General features: G+C 34.1%; 2 protein-coding genes, 1 non-coding gene and 2 pseudogenes across 3 annotated transcripts in view; 4 read left to right on the top strand and 1 right to left on the bottom strand.

The window, feature by feature from the left end:
• On the top strand, positions 1,427-2,884 carry LOC104763505 (FBD-associated F-box protein At5g56370-like). The gene is made up of 3 exons (XM_019240099.1): positions 1,427-2,251; positions 2,342-2,476; positions 2,567-2,884. Exons 1-3 carry the CDS (start codon positions 1,427-1,429, stop codon positions 2,882-2,884), a joined length of 1,278 nt encoding a protein of 425 aa, XP_019095644.1.
• Positions 8,826-12,647, top strand: LOC104763503 (annotated as a pseudogene).
• Positions 17,412-18,811, top strand: LOC104763502 (annotated as a pseudogene).
• On the bottom strand, positions 23,530-23,603 carry TRNAI-AAU. The gene has a single exon. It is a non-coding gene; the product is annotated as a tRNA-Ile (tRNA).
• LOC104761695 (glucosidase 2 subunit beta-like) overlaps positions 23,710-24,176 on the top strand; it is a 4,965-nt gene continuing 4,498 nt past the window's right edge. Inside the window, exons 1-2 of the mRNA XM_010484811.2 lie at positions 23,710-23,940; positions 24,051-24,167. Coding sequence (XP_010483113.1) covers positions 23,805-23,940; positions 24,051-24,167 — 253 coding nt within the window. The 5' untranslated portion in view covers positions 23,710-23,804. The remainder of the gene's footprint in view (positions 23,941-24,050; positions 24,168-24,176) is intronic.

Genomic DNA, 24,176 nt, shown 5'->3' with positions numbered 1-24,176 from the left:
TTTTTTTTTTTTTTTTTTTGTAACATATGATATTATTAATAGTTAAGAATTGTTGCTACAATAGTCCTCATGGAGGAAAGCAGATAAACCAAGTGGTACATTAAAATAATACATGAAGGATGTATTTGATGGGAGAGGGTTTGTTGCAAGATAGTCCGCACCCTTGTTGTGTGTGCGTATGATTCAAGTGAATCGGATGTCCTCAAATTTTACTTTCCAATTTTGCATTTCTCTTAACCAGTGATGGATCCCAAAGTTGATGGTATTCCCTGTATGAATTTTGGCTTGTTCTTGGTTTTCTCCTTCGAATATTACTCGTCGTAGACCTTGTGACCAGCAGTGCTGCATTGCTTGGATCAGACCCTGAAGTTCACCTTCCAATGTGTTTTGTACACTCAGTCCTTTAGCTTGGCAAGCGCCTTTATAAGTACCTTTTTCATCTCTGATTAGCCATCCAGACTGAGGTTCCAAATTTTCATTCCTATACTGTATATTGTTCATGTGATTCAAAAACATAAGACACATAAAATATGTAATACAATAAAAAACTATAATTATTTAGCCATATCTAGGTCAATTTATAAATTCATGATTATACTATATTATTAGGACCATATATTTACATAAGAATTTAAAAAAAAATTCTTGTTTTTTTTGGTAAGGAAAAAAAAATATTATTGTTTATCTTATTGAATTGTGATATTTTAGACATGTGTTACACTCAATATTTTGAGTCTTGCTCAAACTATTAAATTAGTATTTAAATATAACATTGGACTTAACTCCCTCTATCTCACATTCTCACTTTTAATTTTGAGGGACAAAATGAGAAATTTCTTTTAAAAAAACAGGCGAGCCCTAGATAGTCCAACCTCCCCTATAAATAAGAAAAACGCATTTATCAAGAAGGAGATCCGCAGTCAACCAGCTCAGAAATTTAGGTACCTCGGCATTATCAAAAAGGAGATCCGCAGTCAATCAGTTCAGAAATTTAGCTACCTCGGCATTACCAAGAAGGATATCCGCAGTCAACCAGCTCGGAAACTTAGCTACCTCGGGTTTTCAGTTCCGGTCTCAAATCGGCATTATTATGAGAGTTATTTTGTAATTGCGGTTGCAATTAATACAAAATCTCTATTTTCCATTAGCATCAAATGATGGTCACCAAATAAATGATGGCATAGTGTTCCAAGGTTAGCCATTTCTTACTCTCTTTTCATATGATGATTTTTTTTTTTGGGTATTTTCAATCTCTGTTTAATGGGTTTTGTTTGGATTTGATTACAGTACTTTGTTTTCTATAAACTGTTGATACTTATGATATAATACATACTTGGAAGAAAAAAAAATGGATACTGATATTCTCATTTTTTGTTTAGTGTTGTCAGAAAAATCACTGGGTTAATTAAAAAGCTAGGAAAGTCCTATGGACAGGATCAGTTTGTTGCCCGATGAGTGTCTGTTGCAGATACTTTCATCCCTTACCACAAAAAAAGTCTTGCAGACGAGTTTATTGTCGAAACGATGGCGGAATCTTTGGAAGTTGGTTAATAAACTCGAGTACATCTATTGTGATGCGAATGTTGATCATGGGAGTTTTATGCGGTTTGTGGACAGGTCTTTGCTATTAAACAAGGCTCCAGTCTTAGAGAGGTTGTGTTTTATGTTTTTTGGCCACCGCCATGATTTTGATATCGGATTTTGGGTTAGAATTGCGGTGGAACGAGGTTTAAGTGATTTCGAGTATTTTCCTCCCCTTTTTAATAGTGAGGCTAAAAGTTTACCACAAAGCTTGTTTACCTGCGGATCACTTGTGGTACTTAAACTCACCAATGTATCACTTAAGGATGTTAAATTCCCGGTTAGTTTCCCGGTCCTCAAAAAATTGCACCTTAGTTGGGTGATTTTCTTAGACAATGAGTCCACTAAGAAGTTTTTATCAAGCTGCCAAATTCTTGAAGTATTGGTCCTGGAGCGACATAGTAAAGACAATGTAGAAGGCTTTTCTATTACGGTGCCTTCACTACAAAAGTTAGTATATTCTAATACAGCTTCTACTAAAGGTTTGTTTGCGTTGAACGCTCCTTCTTTGAAGACCTTGAAGATCATTGATCTCGATTACGAGTGTATTATTGAGAAATTCCCTGAGATCGTGGTTGCAAATGTGGAGGTTATCTATTCGAACACCGACAATATCCTCGGTTCTCTTACATCACTCAAACACCTCTCTCTATGTTTACCCTCAAAGAAGGTACGTAAAATACTAAACATTTACAAATATTTCTTTGAATATTATACCTAGTTTGATATTATATTGTCCTTTTATGAATCTATTTTGCAGTCGCGGTTTCCTACTGGCAAAATATTCCATCAGCTCGTAAGCTTAGAGTTTCGTTGCACATGTGATTCAAAATGGGATCTACTCATATCTCTTTTCAAACATTCTCCAAAACTACGATCTCTCAAACTCAATGAGGTCAAAAACACTTAAACCCTTAAAAAAAGATTTCGAGTTTTTTTTATCAGTCATCATCTCTAATTTTTGGTACTGGACCACTGGTCTCAGAGACATTGCTGCGAAGCTATTAAAGAAGCGAAATATCATTGGGGTGAGCCAATATCTGTTCATGTTAGACTACTATGCGGAAGCGTGAAACCGGAAACGTACCTTCACCGGTTTAGTGACGAATATGGCATGAATTGTCTGAGAACTGATGCAGAGATCGGGGTTGAAATCACAGATGGAAATCAACCACAAGCCACCGTTCAAGTGCTCTTTCTGTTGATCTCTCGAAGCTTTCTCTCTCTAGAATGTTTTACTCTCTCTCTTTCAATGTCAATGGACACAAGTGTTGTCCAAGTTTTTATTCATGTCTCTGCGTAATCCTCCTTTTATATACAAGGCAAGAGACTTCACGAACAGCCACAAATGAGTTTCGCATCTTTTAGAAAACAACTTCTCTATTACACCGGTTCAATTAAACCGGTTCGGTATGCTCCAAATCATGGGCGCAAACCGACCACAAACCAACATCTCCCACTCGCACATGATAGGGAGCATAATTAATACTAGAGAAATATTAGAGTTCAGCTCGAGAATCGAAACATGGAAACCATACAACAAATGAACTGTGCGACCCTGCGAGTACACCTGCACTTGGGAGCTAAACTATGCACCTGTTAGGAATACATAACTGCTACAACCCTAAAGAAAATAATTGCATTTCAGCATGTCTCGCTGTCCCCCAAACTCATTTATCTTTTACATCAATCTTAACATATCTTATCCCTATAGCATATGTTAGACATTTCACATCATGTGTTCACTATATTCAAACTCCAATTGAGCGATATAGTGGCTGGCCAGCAAACACATATGTCAATGTAAAATCAAATAGTTTTTCCCTTCCGTACTTATGTCTATCCGTTCTAAACTAACCGCTTTCCTAGCATGTCCCATAAGGCTAATTATTCCATCACCATTGGATAAACATACTAAAGTAGCGAACATTAGCTTATCCCTTCAGAACATAGACGAAGGTTCAAGGGTAACTCTTGAAACCATAGTGTGGTTTATAGGAACTCACATTGCGGATGATAGGGATTACAAATAAAATATCATTCGCTTCCTATATTGTCGGACTAGCACATGTGGTATGACTCACATGTCATAGTAGTTAACTCTTTTCAAAAAAATGTGTCAATTGGTTAAACCAAGTACTACTATGAGGATCAAGCTACTATCATCTCGCTGTCTAGCGCCTGATTATGTACTTATCCCGCTCTTCCAAGTATTCATGATTTTGGGTCAATCATGATTGATATCTTAATAAGCATATCTCATCTTGACTCTTTATCAAGGCAACATTAACTAGCCTTACAAAAGCAAGCTCCCACTAGCGCCAAGCTGGTCATGTCTCATCTCAACATCTCACAAAGAAATTTGAGGCGATTGTTCATGTGAGTGAACCAATCTCCTACTTGGTGACACTTCTTATTATTTGTGTGTAATATGCAAACATAAAAAAAAAATGACCGATGTATATGATATCGAAAAAAAAATATATATATCATTAAATATATATGTAATATCCAATACAAATACAACGTCAAATGACAAATTTTTCATAAGTACACAAATCAAATTCTACGCAGACCTAAAGCTCGAATATGAGCGAGATAAACATCTCTTGGGATGGGTTTGGTAAATGGATCAGCTACCATCCTATGCGTAGATATGTACTTAATGACCACCTCCTTATTTGCCACAATGTCTCTCACGAAATTATTTTTGATTGCAATGTGCTTTGTCCTTCCATGATACTTATGATCTTTCAAGAAAGCAATACACGCTTGACTATCACAATGAATAGTCACAGGGCACGAAGCCTCTGGAGTGATCTGTAAGCTTTCTAAGAATCTTCTTAGCCATACAGCTTCTTGGACTGATGCTGAACATGCAATGAACTCAGCTTCCATTGTGGATAGAGCTGTACAAGATTGTTTCTTGCTACTCCAAGTGATAGCACCATTATTAAGCAAGAAAGCATATCCTGAAGTCGATTTGCGTCCATCCATGTCGCCACCATGGTCGGCGTCTGTATAACCCATTAAACGCAAATCACTTCCTTGATAACACAAAGAATAGTCCATTGTTCCTTTCAAGTATCTAAGAATTCTCTTCACTGCCATCCAGTGTTTCCTCCCGGGGTTTGACTGGTAACGACTTACTAAGCCAACAGCATAACAAATATCCGGCCGGGTGCACATCATAGCATACATCAAGCTGCCCACAGCACTAGAGTATGGGACTTTTTCCATCTCTCGTTTCTCTTCAAGGGTCTTAGGGCACATATCAAGGTTTAGGCTTTCACCTTTCGCAATTGGAGTGTCAATGGGGTTACTGTCAAGCATCTTAAACCTTTCAAGGATTGTACGAATATATGACTCTTGTGAAAGAGCTAATAAATTCCTTGATCGGTCTCGGTATATCTTAACACCGAGAACATAATCAGCTTCTCCCATATCCTTCATCTCGAAATGAGATGATAACCATTTCTTAATAGTCATGAGAAACTCCATATCATTTCCAGCCAACAATATGTCATCGACATATAGAGATAGAATTACAAAGGATTGTCCAGTGCTCTTGACGTAGACACAATGGTCTTCACTAATCATCGTAAAATCATAAGAGGTAATAGCTCGATGAAAGCGAAAATACCATTGCCTAGAAGATTGTTTTAGGCCATATATTGAACGTTTGAGCTTGCAAACTTTGCGCTCTTGGCCTTCTACAACAAAACCAACTGGTTGTTCCATGTAGATTTCTTCTTCTAGTTCCCCGTTAAGAAACGCAGTCTTAACGTCCATTTGATGTAATTCTAAATCTAATCCGGCGACTAAGGCTAGAATAAGGCGAATTGAGGCAAACCTCACCACTGGTGAAAACGTTTCCTCATAATCTATACCTTCTTGTTGGGTATATCCTTTCGCCACCAAGCGAGCCTTATACCTATCTATGGATCCATCCGCCTTTCGTTTGATCTTAAAAATCCACTTGTTTCCGATCGCTCGACGTTCTGGCGGAAGATCAACCAAGTCCCATACTTGGTTTACCTTCATAGATTCTAGTTCTTCTCCAATTGCAACATTCCATTCATCTGATTTTGGGCAAGAGAGAGCCTCATAAACAGTTCGAGGCTCTAAGTCATCATGCAGAGCAACCATGAAAGCTTCCCCTTCGATCTCAAAACGACGTCGGGGAATGTTTCCACGTCTACTTCTACGCACCTCTGACTCATGTGAATCACTAACCAATGTATCTCTCCCACTAAGTTGAGATAGTTCTCGTGAACTTTCACCAACTTCCACAGATTGGTTAGTAGAAGTAACATTAGTCGGGTCATCCATCTCTTGAAGATGAAACGCCTTATCAATCTCTCCCCTTCGAGGAAAGTCATTTTCCAAGAATGTAACATCTCGTGATTCGATTTCTGTAATACCTCCATCTGAGTGTTCGCCGATAAGCACATAACCCTTAGAGTGCTCAGAATATCTTATAAAGATACACTTCTTTCCTCTAGGACCCAATTATTCCATGAGGATGAGAAGTATCGCGAACAAATGCTGCAGACCCCCAAGGTCGTAGATGCATTAGGTTAGGTTTTCTCCGTTTCCATAACTCATAAGGAGTAGAAGTAACAGATTTAGAGGGCACACGGTTAAGTACATAGGCAGCAGTCATTAATGCATCACCCCAATATGAAATTGGAAGGTTAGCTTGTGCCATCATAGACCTAACCATTTCAAGAAGCGTTCGATTTCTTCTTTCCGCTACACCATTTTGTTGCGGTGTATATGGGGTAGTCAATTGCCTGACAATACCTTTTTCATCACACAATTCTTTGAATTGTTCAGATAAGTATTCACGACCTCGATCTGTTCTCAAACACTTGATCGTCCTCTCCAATTGATTTTCGACCAAAGTGATGTAACGTCTAAAACACTCTAGTGCTTCTGATTTATGAGAAATCAGGAACACATGCCCGAATCGAGTGAAATCATCTATAAAGGTGATAAAATATAAAGCCCCATGCCTTGCCCTCACATTCATCGGACCACAAATGTCGGAATGAATTAAATGCAATGGATATTCAGCTCTAGTTGCTTTTCCAAATGGTTTCCTTTTTGCTTTTCCGGCTAAACATGGTTCACATGTGTCAAGATCTATTCGGGCGAGAGAGCCGAGAAGGCCTTCTCTAGCCAATCTATTCATTCGATCAACACCAATATGACCAAGTCTAGAATGCCACACATTTATTTCAACATTTGTAGAACTTGTGACATATGAAAAACTTTGATCAACATAACTAGTAGTAATATTCGTAGTACAATCAAGTACAATAAAACCATCACAAGCATAACCATAACCGTAGTACACAGACCCTAGAGTAATTTTTAAACACATGTCATGGAAATTCAAACCAAATCCTAACTTAAGTAAAGCTAAAACAGAGACAAGGTCCCGACGGATTTCAGGAGCATACAAGACATCATGTAAGATAAGTGTTCTTCCGCCACTCATGTGTAGCTGACAAGTGCCAATACCCAGTACCGCAACCTTGGAGTTATTTCCTACATACAACCATCTTGAACCTTTAGGTATCCGCCGGTACTCGACATACGCATCTCGATTCCTAGTTACGTGGTCTGTTGCTCCTGAGTCTACAATCCACAAAGGATGAGATTCGGTAAGCATAACACAACTAGAAACAAAAGCATATTTGCAAGTAGAATTTAAGGATAATACCTTCTTTGCCTCAGTGCATTCACGAGCAAAGTGACCCATGGAGCTACAGTTGTAGCATTTTATTTTGGTCATATCCTTTTTCCCTCCACGCTTGCCACGCTTGGCAAATTTTTTCTTCTTCTTAAGTTCAGGTTGATAGGGAGCCTTGTTTCCTTTGTTACCTCTCTTGCGCTTCAAGCTTGAGCTTGAACTTGCAACATTGGCCTCATTGAAGGGTTTAGCAGCCTCTAAGCGCTCATCCTCTAACTCAAGATGACGTGATATATCCTCAAAGGATTTCACATTAACATTATGCGTCATTTGAACCTTCATATGGTCCCAACTTTCAGGCAACGAGCGGAGAACTGCTTGGATTTGCTGTTCATCAGATATAATTTGACCAGCACCTTTAAGCTCTCTAATCATGGTTGCCATGACTCTAAGATGCTGCCTCATCGAATGATTTGGGCGCTTCTTGTAGTCATTAAACCTCTGATTAAGTCTCCTAAGTTTGGTGGCTGAAGTGGCACCAAACTTCTCTTTCAACGCCTCCCACATGCCTTTAGCAGTGTCATACTCTTCAAACTCACACATAAGATCATCTTGCATGCAACTCAGCAACGTAATGCGAGCGATGCTATTCTTTCTTTTCCAGACAACATATGCCTCTTGATCCCTTCTATGTTGAGCGGTAGTACCCTGCTCAGGCTCTTCCATGAGATGGAAAAGAGTCTCTTTCACCTCTTGCTCTTCAAGGACATACTGGACTTTGCGATACCAAATATCGTAGTTGTCACCATCCAGTTTGTCTCCTCTATTGAGCTCCGCAATAATATTCTTACAAGCCATGCCTGTTGGAATATTCAAAGACATTAATTCGTTTGCATATTTATTCACACATAACATACATTTTGCCATAAACATAAATCAATCTAGTGTAACTCAATTTATAATACAAGATCGAGAGTTCACTATGTTCCCAATCATCACCCGTATTACAATCTTGTCACAACAAATTAACTTATATCATGCAAAATTTTAAGTTCTAAACTAAACTAGAACTCCCACTTAATTAAAGTATTTTCTAACATGAATTAATAAATAAAACATGCTTCATTAAAAAAAATTTTGACTAAAAAATAATTTCAGATTCTTAATTTCCTTATCACGACAAAACTAGAGAAATTTATTTTTTTTAAAAAATTTGGACATACCAAACTCATTTTATTGAATAAACAATATATGTTTTAAACAAATCAGAATCTGCCACATGGCGATTACTGTTCATCGTCTTCCTCATACATATATTAAACGCCCATTTACACGAAAAAATTTCGGCCCCTATAACTCTCTGTATACTGAACGAAATCAGGCGTGCGATATACCATTAGAAAGAGAATTTCAATATCTACGCACGGCCACCGAAATCATGCGATTACGGATTTTGTACAGAGAGTTATGGGCGAATTAAAATCGGCGGTTTATTCACATATTGTCTCAAATTTATGCATTCAAATTCGGTTCTCAAAGCGATATGATAACTAAGAATGAAAAACATGCCAGAACCGTAGCCAAATGCTCTGCTACCAATGTTAGACTACTATGCGGAAGCGTGAAACCGGAAACGTACCTTCACCGGTTTAGTGACGAATATGGCATGAATCGTCTGAGAACTGATGCAGAGATCGGGGTTGAAATCACAGATGGAAATCAACCACAAGCCACCGTTCAAGTGCTCTTTCCGTTGATCTCTCGAAGCTTTCTCTCTCTAGAATGTTTTACTCTCTCTCTTTCAATGTCAATGGACACAAGTGTTGTCCAAGTTTTTATTCATGTCTCTGCGTAATCCTCCTTTTATATACAAGGCAAGAGACTTCACGAACAGCCACAAATGAGTTTCGCATCTTTTAGAAAACAACTTCTCTATTACACCGGTTCAATTAAACCGGTTCGGTATGCTCCAAATCATGGGCGCAAACCGACCACAAACCAACAGTTCATGAAAACTTGATGCTCGGACTTGAAACATTGGAGTGGAGAAACTACAGAGGATGGTCTCCAGAGAGAAAATTCGTGACGTTTCTATTGGAACATTCAAGGGGTTTAAAGAGAGCGAGTTTCACTCCGGTAGCCACCACTTTGAAGAAGAAATCTCGGATGCTCAAAGAGTTGGGAGTTTTGTTTAGAGATTCAACATGTCAGTTTTTCTTTGGCTGAAAAAGTCTGAAACCCGTCTGGGATGATTCATCTTAACTAGTTTTGTTGCATGAACTCTTTCTTAAAAACCATTTGCTCTGTTTCTCTTCTTTAAAAACCATTTCCTCTGAGATGATTCTTCTTAACTAGTTTTGTTGCAACTCTTTTTTAAAACCATTTTCTCTGTTTCCATTCTTAAAACCATTTGCTCTGTTTCTCTTCTTTTAAAACCACTTGCTCTGTTTCCATTCCTAAAACCATTTGCTCTGTTTTTTTTATTTTTCCTTAATAAAAAATGGAGATTAACAGCAACAGGTAAAGCACCAAACTTTGATTTAGATTCAACCTCTCTTTAGTGGAATTGTTTCGATTGTTGATTTAGAATGCACCAAACTTTTAATTTCATATGCCATTTGTCTTCTTCTTGCTTATATAGATTGAAAGCTAAAGTATCGCCGTTTTGTCTCTGATTTGGGATTTGATTCTCTCTGTGTTGACAGCAAAAGCTTTAGAGAACCAAAGCTTTTATATTTCATATGAAAATCATTCGGCACAAATTACTTAATATTCATAATTTTAAATTCACATAATAAAAATATTAAATAAATATGATTTCCTATTTTCAATATCTTTAAAAAACTTTTATTTAGTTTTAAAATATATTTAATTGCACATTGCAAATATTTAAAATGAAAAATTTATCTAAACATATATTCTTTTAGCAAGAAACAAAAAAACAAAAAAAAATGAAAGAACAGAGTGTTGAACATCTCACCATAGATGAGCATGAGGCACCTCAATACCAAATTGGCTATGAGAATAAACTGAACAGATCATTTTTAATAAGTAGCATGGGGCACATGTCCCACCTCATCATCACGTGGATCCGCCCTTGTTATGAAACTATTAGGACCATATATTTACATAAGAATTTTAATAATTTTTTTGTTTATCTTACTGAATTGCGATAATTTAGACATGCCTTACACTCCTTCATCTCAGTCTTGTTCAAACTATAAAAATAATATAATTAATATTTAAATATAACACGAAAGAGTTCTATCTCACATTCTCACTATCAATTTTGAGGGAAAAAATGGAAAATTCCTTTAAAAAAAGGCGAACCCTAGATAATCCAAGCTCTCCTATAAATAGAAAAAGCGCATTTACAAAGAAGCAGATCCGCAGTCAATCAGTTCAGAAATTTAGCTACCTCGACATTACCAAGAAGGAGATCCGCAGTCAACCAGTTCAGAAATTTAGCTATCCCGGCATTACCAAAGGAGATCCGCAGTCAAGCAGCTCGGAAACTTAACTACCTCGCCTTTTCAGTTCCGGTCTCAAATCGGCATTGTTATGAGAGTTATTTTGTAACTGCGGTTGCAATTAATACAAAAAAAAAATCTTCATTTTTCATTAGAAGTTTAAATTTTGTTTTGGATATCTAGCATCAATTGATGGTTACCAAATAAATGATGGCATAGTACTGGTTAGTGTTCCAAGTTAGCCCTTTTTTACTCTCTTCTCAATGATGATTTTTTTTTGGTACTTTCAATCTCTGTTTAATGGGTTTTGTTTGGATTTGATTACAGTACTTTGTTTTATATAAACTGTTGTTACTTATGATAATACATACTTGGAAAAGAAAAGAAAGATATCCTGATCTTCTCATTTTTTTTGTTTAGGGTTGCCAGAAAGATCTCTGGGTTAATTAAAAAACTAGGAAAGCCCTATAGACAGGATCAGTTTGTTGCCCGATGAGTGTCTGTTGCAGATACTTTCATCGCTTACCACAAGAGATGTCTTGAAGACAAGTTTAATGTCGAAGCGATGGCGGAATCTTTGAAAGTTGGTGCCTAAACTCCAGTACATCGATACCTACAAGGATGCTGAACCGTGGAAGTTATTTCTATTTGTGGACAGGTCTTTGCAATTAAACACGGCTCCAGTCTTAGAGAGTTTGCATTTCAAGTTTGTTCGGAAATGCAGGGACGCAGATATTGGGTTTTGGTTTAGGATTGCAGTGGAACGAGGTTTGCATGAGCTAAATTTTGATTATAGTCTTATGATTGATGAGCCTATCAGAAGATTGCCTCAGAGCTTGTTCACATGTGGAACACTTGTGGTATTGAAGTTAAAACATGTATCTCTTGTGGATGTTCGATTCCCGGTATGTTTTCAGCTGCTCAAAACGCTGCATCTGGAATATGTGATTTTTCTAGACGATGAATCTCCTAAGAAGCTTTTATCAAGTTGTCCTGTTCTTGAAGTTTTGGTCTTGGATCGAGAGGACGACGACGTTGACAATGTGGGGAGTTTCTCTGTTATGGTGCCTTCGTTACAAAGATTTGTCTATTATGGAGGATCTGGTTCTGAGCTTGAGTTGAGTTCGACTGCTTTGAAGTACTTAAAGCTGTTAGATCGTGGTTTCGAGTGTATGATTAAGTATTTGCCTGAGATTGTGGAAGCACACATCGAGGTTACATATTGCAACGCTGATGATATCCTCAGATCTATAACATCAGTCAAACGCCTCTTTTTATGTTTACCCATAGAGGTAAGATATAGTAGAATCTGTTGTGATTAGATCAAACTTTTTGTCTTTACACGCTCATTTGTTTTATGTACACTGCAGCCTGAGTTCCGTACTGGTTGTATCTTCCACCAGCTTGAACACGTGGAGTTTTGCACTTGTGAAAGTTTGTGGGATTTACTTATGTCTATGCTCCAACAATCCCCGAAACTTCGATCTCTCAAGCTTAACGAGGTAAATATAACCTTTTCAAACTATGAAAAACTTTGCGGGTTATATTGACTAAAATGTTCCTTTACGGTCTAATATGCACTCAGATCCATGGATACATTGTTTCTCGAGATCCTATGTTTGATTGGGATGAACCAAGCACTGTTCCTGAAACGCTGACGTCTGTTCTTGAAACTTTTGAGTGGAGAAACTACAGGGGATGGAAGATAGAGAGAGAGCTCGCAACTTTTATCTTGAAACATTCAAAACGTCTAAAGATTGCAACTTTTTCGCCAGCAGATTACACACACGTGAGACCGGAGCTCCGCACCACAGTTGGGATGAAATATCGTATGCTCACGGAATTGACGCGTTTGCCAAGGGGTTCAACAGAGTGTGAGCTTGTCTTTGGTTAAGTTAAGCATTTGTCTTTGGTTAACTTAAGCTTTTGTCTTTGTTTTTTTTTTTTGTTTTTTTTTTGACAAACAAGCTTTTGTCTTTAGTTAACTGAAGTTTTTTCTTTGTTTAAGTTAAGCTTTTGTAGTTGTAAAAGTTTAGACAAACAGTAATTTAATAATGTGGATTTTATGAAAAGATAATTCTACATTTTATTGAAGAATTATTCATGTTAAAACAAAATCAGTGAATAAATTCCTAAATAAGAAGTAAAACTGAAGATAGCTTTTTCTGAAAAAAAATATAAAAGATAATTATTGCAATATATCTACAACTAGAAGTCATCCCGTGCTACGCACGGTTTTAATTATATTGTTGTTCAATTTTAGTAATTTAGAGATTATTAGTTTTTATTTGTTTACTCAGTAATGGTTATTTTTGTGATTTTAAAAATATTGTATACTGATCATATTATTTTTTTTTGGGTTCATTTGTTTGATGTTACTTTAGTTTTCATTTTATATATAGTACATATTAGAGTATTTCAACACATGGAGAAACTTTTGATTACATAGTAGAGTATTTATGGTTTTTTCTCTTTAGATTTTTGATACATATTAGAGCATGTGCATTGGGGAGAAACCCATTGAGTTTCTCATCATATAATATTTTTTGAACATTTTCATTTTTTGCCCTCTTTTACACAAATTACAATATGTTAAATTAATTTTAAGAATTTTTTTAAGGTCTGGTTTCTCTATTTTACATTTAGGATATAGTTTTGATGGGATAAAATTTAGTTTTTGGAGTTTAATATTTAGAATTTAGTCATTTTATACATAGAAAAATGGTATTTTTGAAAATGAACAACATGAAAGGGTATTATTGAAAAGGGACATAGAAAAATGGGTGTTTTTGAAAATGCGCTATTCGATACTAAGATTCCTAAAAATATATGATATACCAATATACAATTAGCATATACTACTCACTATAGAAATCAAATTAATCAGATATAGTATAGAAATTTGCAACTCATATCATATCATGAGATAAAAATACATCACAAGCTTAACAACATGGTTTGTTAAGCATATGATAGTAACATACAATATTCATTTTTTATAATAGTTAAAAATACGTTTTTTTCTTAAAGATGAAGACTAATAAGAAACTAAATTTACAATGGAAAGACTCATATGGATCGTCCAATAAAAAGAAGTTGCTTTACCACTTGATTGCCCAAAAGGAAAAAAAAAATAGAGATTCTAAAATATAAGAAAGGAATAAAACCTAACATGTTCAACTTATTAAATCATGATAGTTTATTTTTTTTCATGATGTAGTAATATCATGATAGTTTATTAAATCATGATAGTTTATTTTTTTCATGATGTACCAACAAACACACCAACCTGAAGTAAAAATAAAACATGGTTCAAGGCCCGACCCATAGGCCAAACAACTGAAACCAAAGATTAGGGCATCAATTTTTCTGGGACATATTTTAGACAACAAAATTTAGGTCTTTTATGTAGCCAAAAAAAAAAAATCGTAAGTTCAGTTATTATTAGATTTTTTATATAAATTCAAAAAAAATTAGAAGTTGAAGTTTTATATAAGAAATCAGTATATTATTCATGTAGAAGTATCCAATTTACGGATGAAATTTTATTAGGTTTATGTAAAAACCTATTTCATCTTTTGAATTGTTGGTGAATGAGCATTAGATTAATTTTAATTAAACTTGTTGTTACTGAGATTTAAAGTAAAATTCAATTTAGGAAAACAAATATGTAAGTCTAATTTAAAACATTCCATATTCGAAAAGTTCTAAAACAATAATGAGTTATTAGGCAATATGATATTTATTTTCGTATAAATATTTAAATGAACATGAAAACATTGAAAAGACAAAGAAAATTTTGAGCAAGCAAAGCGAACTACAATATGGAAATAATTTTTTCTCTTAATATTTTTATAATTTTATTTTTAAAGGGTATTTTAAAAAAAACATTGTCGTATGACATCCAAAATTGTCGGACCGACCCATGGAGAGAGTAGGGAAGACAGACATAAACACTCTAATGAGTAAATACATTTGTCAAAGATTTTCACATACAGTAAAACCTCTATAAATTAATAATGTTGAGACTAAGACATTTTATTAATTTATAGTGATATTAATTTATTTATAAATTAATAATTATTATTTTATAGTGTAAATTAATAATTATTAATTTATAGATATATTTTTAATTGTTTATTTTTTTAAAAATTATGAAGTGGAACAACTATAGCAAAATAAGATTAGACTTTCGGATGTTATAAATTTTATGGTTTAGGAATTGAACTTGTAATATTTAGAAAGCACTATTTACAATAAATTACAAATATTATAGACAAATTGACTTATACACATGAGACACATAAATTCAAATCTATGAATAATAATATCAATTCTCCTATTTTAATAATCTGTCAAATTATCAAATTGTAACTGATGCATATCTAAAAATTAAAACTTTAAATTTAATTATTTGTATGACATGTTATAAAATATTTTAGAGATATCATTATAGGTTGAAAATACAACATTACAATTGTTCTATAGAATTGAGCTTTAGGAGAAACATACAATATTATATCAGTATATATATATATTTACATAATTATTAATTTATGATATTATTGGGACCATATTTTATAAGGAGATTTCGAAAAAATTATTATCTTATTATCTTATCGAATATTGTTAATTTTTACACTGGCCCGACTTGGGACCAGCAAAATTTATTAATTTATAGTGTTTATTAATTTATAGAGTATTAATTTATAGAGGTTTTACTGTAATTGTTTTCTTCGTAGTATTAATGCGAATAACAAACATGATAACATGCAAAAAAAATTAAAAAATATATTCAAAAATACCTATTGAAATTTGGAAAGACATATAAGAATAATATAATTCTTCATAGGAATCTAATGACTGAAACTAAATAATAATGACTGAAAATTTGTGTTAAAAGGAGAGTAATTAGGGATTTAATTCTAATTTTATGGAAAACGAAATGAATTCTACTTTTATGGAAAAATAATTGGTAAGATCTAACGAGGAATAAATGAGTAAGCAATTATCAAATTACATACAGAAAACATCCCACCATTAGATTACATAAGACGAAAAATACTTAGGTTCACCCCTAGAGGTGAACCTCTCCATTCACCTCCTTCTTTTCAACCGATCAAAATTTTCTATACATTGTCTCATTTTAAAAATAAATTAAAATAAAATTAAAAAGCAAAACTAATTAAGGAAACAAATTCTGTATAGTTTTAATTTAGGAAATTTAAATATTGGCTTGGTTTAGATTTTACAACTAGAACAAAATTATGTGCCGGTTTGGGTTTACAAATAAATTGTTTAGGGTTTAGATTTTACAATCAAAACGAAATTATGTCGGTTTGGGTTTACAAATATTTTTTTTAGGGTTTAGATTATATAATTAAAACGAAACTATATGTCGGTTTGGGTTTACAAATGAGGTGGTTAGAGTTTAGATTTTATAATTAGAACGAAATTATATGTAGGTTTGGGTTTACAAATGAGATGGTTAGAGTTTAGATTTTACAATTAGAATGAAATTATATGTAGGTTTGGATTTACAAATGAGATGGTTAGGGTTTAGATTTTACAATTAGAACGAAATTATATGTCGGTTTGGGTTTACAAATGAGATGGTTAGGGTTTAGATTTTACAATTAGAATGAAATTATATGTCGGTTTGGGTTTACAAAAAAGTGGTTTAAATTTTTAATTTTACAATAATGTATACAGATTTTATTTCCTTATTTTACAAGGAGGTGAAAGGAGAGGTTCACCTCTAGGGGTGAACCTCAGTATTGTTCATATAAGACTAAAGGCCAGAAACTAAGTAGGAATGGAAACCCAAAATATAAATTTGAGCCAAAAATTTATGAATTGATAAGAGAATTTTGAGAACATATGAACATCCCAAAATCTAACATAATCTAGAATCTTTTCTTGTCCATAAATCATTTATAAAATTGAAAACCAGAAATCAAATTTTTACATAATTTAGTATATGTTCTTGCCTCTAATCATATATAAGATTGAAATTCATCTTTATCGTTGCTAAATAAACTATCATCAATTTTTCGTAGGATGAAACCACAAACTAATAAATGATGGTTTTGGATTAGTAGAGGCCTACGAATAGTTTTTACCGAAGAAGGAAAAAAGAAAGTGGTGAGAGTTTTTTTTATTTTTTATGGGCCAATAGTTACTTATGTCCAAAATATAAATAAATCTAGTTAATTAAGTCCAAATAAAAAATAAAAGAGGTGTTAGATAAATAGCGTGTCAAACCTTCTCGTATATATAACATAATATTGTAAAAAACCTTCTCATATATATAAGATAATATTGTTTTGTTCGTGGGATATTTGAAAGTGACTACATGAAAATACCGATTAGGGTTCGTCAGTGACGACAACTCGACAAGGTCCTTCCAATCTTACTTCTTTTAATTTTCTGAATGTGAGAAATAGCATCGCATAATTTTCTAGGGTTGATTCCAATCTCTCTGAAATAAAATTTGTTTTTATTTGATTTCTTGTAGACTTCTACTTTTTATGGTTTGCAGAAAAACAATGTGTTCATATGTTCCTGTTTCTATACAAATTGAAGAAAAGGAAAGCTAAAACCTGGTTTTGTGGTTTTTGTCTCTGATTTAGGGTTTCGTGTCTTGGTGAGCACTCGATATGGACCGTATCAGTTTGTTCCCCGATGATTTCCTGTTGCATATACTTTCATTGCTTCCTACAAAAGATGTTTCGAAGACTAGTGTTTTGTCAAAACGATGGCGGGATCTTTGGAAGCTGGTGCCTAAACTCGTGTACATCGATAACAATAACAAGACTGAACATTGGAAATTTTTGCAGTTTGTTGACAGGTCTTTGCTATTAAACAAGGCTCAAGTCTTAAAGAGTTTGCATTTCAAGTTAGATCGACAATGCAGGGACGTAGATATTGGGTTTTGGATTAGAATCGCAGTTTGAACGAGGTTTGAGTGAGCTGAACTTTGATTATTGCTACACTATTGATACGCCTAGCAGATTGCCTCAGAGCTTGTTTACATGTGTAACACTCGTGGCCCTAAAGCTAAAAAACGTATCGCTCGTGGATGTTCAGTTCCCGGTTGGTTTTCAGTTTCTCAAAACGTTGCACCTGGTATGGGTGATCTTCCGAGACGATGAATCTTCTCAGCAGCTTTTATCAAGATGCCCTGCTCTTGAAGTCTTGGTCTTGGATCGAGCCGTATATGACAACGTAGCTACCTTCTCTGTTATGCTGCCTACATTGCAAACATTTGTCTATGATTCAACCGGTTTGAAAGATCCTGCGTTGTTGATGAATACGCCTTCTTTGAAGTACTTAAAGATTGTAGATTTTAGTTACGAGTGTATGGTTGAGGATATGCCTAAAATCGTGGAAGCACATGTCGAGGTTACATGTAGCAACATTAATGATATCCTCAGATCACTCACACCACTCAAACGCCTCTTGTTATGTTTACCCTCAGAGGTAAGTTATTACACTTGACAGCAATTATGAATCTAAAAACTTGTTAGTCGTTTTAAGTTTTTGGTATCTTGTATTTTGCAGTCTCCGTTTCCTATTGGTACAATTTTTCATCAGCTTGTACACTTGGAGTTTTGCACTTGTGTAACGGAGTGGGATCTACTTATGAGTATGCTCCAACATTCGCCTAAACTACGATATCTCAAGCTTAACGAGGTAAAACATTCAATCCCTTGAAACTATGAAACGGTATTGTGGTTTTTCTCTAATGGGATCTAATAAATGCACACAGACGCATGGACATTTTTGTGGAGTTCCTACATTTCATTGGGACGAGCCAAGCACTGTTCCTGAAACGTTGATGTTTGTTCTTGAGACTTTCGAGTGGAGAAACTACAGAGGAGGGAACAGAGAGAGAGAACTCGCAACGTATATCTTGAAACATTCAAGGCGTTTAAAGATTGCTACGTTTTTCCCACATGTCACTAGACCCGCCACACTGAAAGTAAAATATGATATGATCACGGAATTGGCGCGTACGTCGAGGGGTTCAACAGAATGTGAGCTTGTGTTTGGTTAAATTAAATGATGGTGTGGTCCTTAAGTCACTAGGAGTTTGGAGACTGGATTTATAGAGAGATTGGCCAATTCTATTATATCTTATTACTTTGTTATTGACTCTAGCTTGTAGACCTGAGAGTGGCTACAACCTTTGGTATTGGCTGATAAGCCTATCTCTGTACACCTCTATTTTTAGTTATTAGAATTTTATGGAGTTGAGTCAAGAAAATAATCAAGGAAAACAATAGCCATATATTGATGTTGTTATATGAATATTATTGTGAAAATGAGATAGTTTCAGTTACAAATACATGTCTCGAAATCTATGTTGCAAACACCTTTCTTCGGACGACAAAATTGTTTGCAATCACCGTCAGACAAACATAGTGGTCCCACGTCTTTCCCTGACTTATTCATAGCTGTTGGCGGTGTCGGTGTCGGTGGTGGTGGGGTGCAAGCACACGGGCTTGATGACTCGCAAAAGCATTGGTGATGCAGACTCTCACGAGCCGCCGTGACAAGTAGTACTATGATGGAAAGACAATGCAATCAATTGGTACGTTTGATCAAAACTTAGATAGTAGTAGGATGCACATAACAATCAAGAAAAACAACAACAAAAGAATAACTTCTTGATCAGACAGATAAATTTATCATGCAAAGATAAAAAGTAGTACTATGATGGAAATAAGCATATCAGATGCATGTGGACAAATAAAAACAGACCATGTGATACTATGATGTAGATTGTTGCAGCAGTCATAGCTAAGGAGAAACTGATCTTTGTCATGTTTACTGTTTGTTGTTTCTTATTTTCTGGGGAGTATAGTTGGAATGTGTTTTTTGGGTTTGTCTTTGACTCTTTGCTATATATACTTTGTTGTTAGTTTGGTGAACTTATTTATAGGCTACGGTGTTTATACTTTATCACAAGATATATAGAAAAAGAAATGAATCCAAGGAGATATATTCAATCAAAAATATATATAACTTAAACAGAAATATATTTAACTTAAACAGGGGCTCGAGGGTATGAATCTAGCATTTTAATTGATTTATGTAAAAATTCCAATTCTATGTTATTCAATCATGAATTTCAGAATTCTAATGAAATCTACTATTATGGAACTAATGATATAAAAATCTACTTTAAATAGTTACATTGTTATTGAAAACATTTTGAGGATTTGATTTTAATTTTTTTTGGATAGATTTGGATTTGAAAAAATTTATTAGTTAAAAATACCAAAATCTAGAAAATCATCAAAATCATAACAACTTCCCTAAAATCATCAAAATAATATAAAAAGTCATTAAAATTCAAGTCTTATAAATTATTTAATTCAATCTCATGATTTTTGTGTAGGGTTTAGGAGGATTTTACAATAAATTATAACAACTTTTCTAAATTCACCCAAAATAATCAAAATCATGAAAAAACTCATTTAAAAATAAATAGAAAAAACTAACAAGTATATGATAAATATCACATAGGGATTATATTCCCCACCCTAGATATGGATTTCATATTTTCTAGAAACTTTTTCTTCCAAGTCAAATCAAGGTGGTTTAATTTTGTGAAAGATGGCCATATGCACAAAGCCATACGGAAATGAACCAATGATAATAACATAAAATTAGGGAAACCACAAATCGGGAAGTTGATAGTAAAAACTAGCAAAGAGTGCGTAAAAAAAAGTTTTGGTTGAGAAATAAATTTGGTTTGGGGAGAAGAATAGACTAGATTGTGAGCAAACTAGTCGTCGAATGGATCAGAAACACGTTATTACGCCAACGTGAAACACTTTTTTTTTTTTTGGTCAAACGTGAAGCACTTATTTATGTCTTGAATCTTGAGGCATAAAATAGTCCATTACAAAGCAATTAAATTACATCTATTCAATTCATCGAAGACCAACAAAAAATTCATAAGATATCATTTGCAGTTACATTGTCCAATTTCATAGTTACAATAACCACCATTTCCACCGCACGTACTAAAGCACATTTCGTCCGACCAGCATGGCGGTCCGCTATTAATCACTGCGTTTGACGACCAACAAACACATTTACCGTTTTTGCTGCATATACCACCGTGTGAACAAATGTTTGTGCAACTCATGCCTTGTACACATTCTCGATTCTCAAGCGCCACCGTAGCCAATATTGCTTCTCTCGCATTTGCCAAAAAAAAAACAAAAAAAAAAACAAATTAAAACCAAAAAATGCATGACGACGATTTTAATTTTGAATTGCGTTTAATAACAGTGGGACATATATAGAAACCTTAAGTGTTATACGATTCATGTGTTTGGGACTATATGAGAATCAACAATGTCAACAACAACAAAAAGATGACAGAAAACAAAAAATTTGTATCCGCATTCTACAATGCCAACAAAGAATTCATCGTCATATAAAGATCTATAAATCAAATTAAAATGGCGAGGTTTGTAAATCAATCTCACATACACGAGCATATGCAAAACAAAACAAAATAAGTGAGAGCAAAGAGAGCAATATAAGAAGTGGTCTTCGGCATTGGAAGTGTCTAATAGACGAAATTACAAATTCTATGGGGGATGTATTGAATGTAGCATTTTAAATAATTTGTGTAGTAATTACAAATCCTATCTTATTTAATCTAAAATTTTTTAAAGTGCAATGAAATCTAGTGTTATTAAACTAATGATTTAAAATATACTTTAAATAATATATTAAAAATCTACTGTTACTGAAAATATTTAAAGGATTTAATTTTTAATGATTTGGAAAGATTTGAGATGATTTATTTAGTTAAACTATAAAAATCTAAATTTCATGGTTTTATGTGGGATTTGAAAGGGTTTTACGATAAATCATATCAATTTCTCCTAAAATCATCAAAATCATATAAAAACTCATTAAAATTCAAATCGAATGAAATCCTAGATTCAATATACCTCCTAAATCTCATGGTTTTATGTACGATTTGAGAGGATTTTACAATAAATTATAACAACTTCACTAAATTCACCAAAAATTATGTAAATCAGGGTGGTTTTAATTTTGAAATTAGATGGCCATATGCACATAGCCATATGGCAATGAGCAAATGACATGAATTAAAATTAGGGAAACGACAAACCAGTAAGTTCAAATTAGAGACTAGCAAAAGAGTACGTAACAAAAAAAAAATTGGTTGCGAAATATATTTGGTTTTGGGCAGAAGAATACGCTAGTTTGTGAGCAACTAAACTATTCGGCATTGGAAGTGGGTCTAGTCGTCGAAAAATGGATAATTGAATCGAATAGTTCTTGTGGGTGTTATATAGCATTTGGTTTAGCGAGATATTCGTGGGAACTAAAATTCTCTGATCGAATTTTCAGAATTGACCAAGTATATAAACTCTCTCAGATATATATCCTCCTTCCACATATTGTCAAATTATGTAAATATCTTACATTAAAAAAATGTCATTAGATGACGATAGTTATAAAAAATATTCCAGAGTTTATCGACTCCAAAAACTCTTTGTATAATTTTGACGTTTGTACTAAACTTATCTGCGTGCCTGGCTTGAAATTCATTATCCGGTTGTCATATATCAATTCCACAGGTAAAATGATGTATGACGTATCTATTAAATCCAATGATTTCACTAGGATTGGATAATGATTAATGACAATACTTAACCATTAGATCATATTTAATCCAATTCGCATCAACTACTACATTAGTACTACAAATATTATATTCAAAATAGACATCATATATATATCATCTTGTGACAAACTTTCTCAATTCCTTTTATTTTTGCAACAGTTCAAACTAACGATTAAATTGATCTTATGGTTCCTTTATGAATATCATCAATCATGCTCTTGGTTTCAGTTTATGATTCAAATTTAGATCCAAAATTAATTTGAGTTTAAAACAGAAAAACAAGGATAAAAACGGGACAATGATTGTCAAAAAAAATATATAAAAATTAGATAAGGCCTCAGAGATCTTGGTGGTAAGAATCATCAATTGAAGAATTACTTCATCAAGAGTAGCAAATATTATAATCACATCACCGGCCAAAATTCAAAACATCAAAAACAAAAACAAAAAAAAAGTTAAATGAAATTGGATGAGATGAGTCAAAAGTAGCTGGTTTATTAATAATCACATAATTCAGTGGGAATCCGATTTTTTTTCATCACTCTCATCATCAAATCCATTCATCAAAAAACAATAATAATCCAAACAAATACCCAAAATATTCGATATAAGAGATTGATAGATGTATCTCCCTCTAATAACCTAAGCTCCTTTGGTCAAAAAAATAAAATAATAACTAGGTTCTTAAGAGGCAGAGCAAGCTTACGGAGGTAATTTACGTAAGCTTACCGGACATAATTACATATATCCATCATCTCTTTCGCCTAACGATAGATTTCTTAATCCATTACCATAATAGATTTAAGAAATTTGAAAATTAGGCTAACCAAAAATCAAAAATAAATGATTTAGACTCAATGAACAAAACATTCGGCGGACAGAACAAATAAAAGCTTTGATTTGAATAGTTTGAAAGGACAGAGGAGAGAAGATGAGTATATATATATATATGCTTTGACTTTGCAAAACCCTAGTTCTTTGTTCACCATCTTAATTTGGTTTGGGTCCAATTATAAGCCCATTCTAATAAGCCCATAAAATAAGTAAGTTTAATAAATAAAAAAACAGATAATGAAATAAATGCAAAAAAATGGCCCATGCAGATTTCGAACCTGCGACCTTCGCGTTATTAGCACGACGCTCTAACCAACTGAGCTAATGGGCCTTTTTGTTTGCTTAACTTTTACAATTTATAAGTTAACAAAACTTATGCTCAAGATAAGCTTGCATAAACGAAACTGTGTCGTTTCATCGAATCTGTCGAACTTCTCTCTCTCAGACACTGCTGAGGCACTCTTGATTTTCCCGTGGCCAAATCTGTTTTTTTGTTCTCCGTTCATTCTCTCCGGTCCCGATCTCGAAGAAGATGAGAGTAGTTGTATTGTCTTCCTCTGTCTCCGTCTCTTTGCAGCTATCGTTTCTTCTTATTATTCTCCTTGCTTCTGTTATTAGATCGAACTCGTCTCCATCAAACGATCCGTTTCTCGGCATTTCTCCTCAAGGTTTTGGTTTCCTGCTCATTCAAAGATCTGCTTCGTTTTTTTCTCAAGATCGTTCACTGTAATTACTCCGATTTGATCTTTTGTTTTTTTTTCTCGTTGATGTTGTGTAGATGAGAAGTATTACAAGTCATCTTCGGAGATAAAGTGTAAGGACGGATCAAAGAAATTCACAAAAGCTCAACTTAATGACGATTTCTGTGATTGTTCTGATGGAACTGACGAGCCAGGTTCGTTTC

Source organism: Camelina sativa, chromosome 18, assembly GCF_000633955.1.
Source record: "Camelina sativa cultivar DH55 chromosome 18, Cs, whole genome shotgun sequence".
Taxonomy (NCBI): domain Eukaryota; kingdom Viridiplantae; phylum Streptophyta; class Magnoliopsida; order Brassicales; family Brassicaceae; genus Camelina; species Camelina sativa.
The sequence above is the reverse complement of the archived record's forward strand: the minus strand, read 5'-3'. Positions and strand labels throughout refer to the sequence as shown.

What these genes read in the sequence shown, in the direction of transcription:
- LOC104763505 (XM_019240099.1), top strand. Translation starts at nt 1,427, where the DNA reads ATGGACAGGATCAGTTTGTTGCCCGATGAGTGTCTGTTGCAGATACTT. An exon ending in TATGTTTACCCTCAAAGAAG is followed by an intron (nt 2,252 to 2,341) that starts GTACGTAAAATA and finishes TCTATTTTGCAG; the next exon opens with TCGCGGTTTCCTACTGGCAA. An exon ending in GATCTCTCAAACTCAATGAG is followed by an intron (nt 2,477 to 2,566) that starts GTCAAAAACACT and finishes CACTGGTCTCAG; the next exon opens with AGACATTGCTGCGAAGCTAT.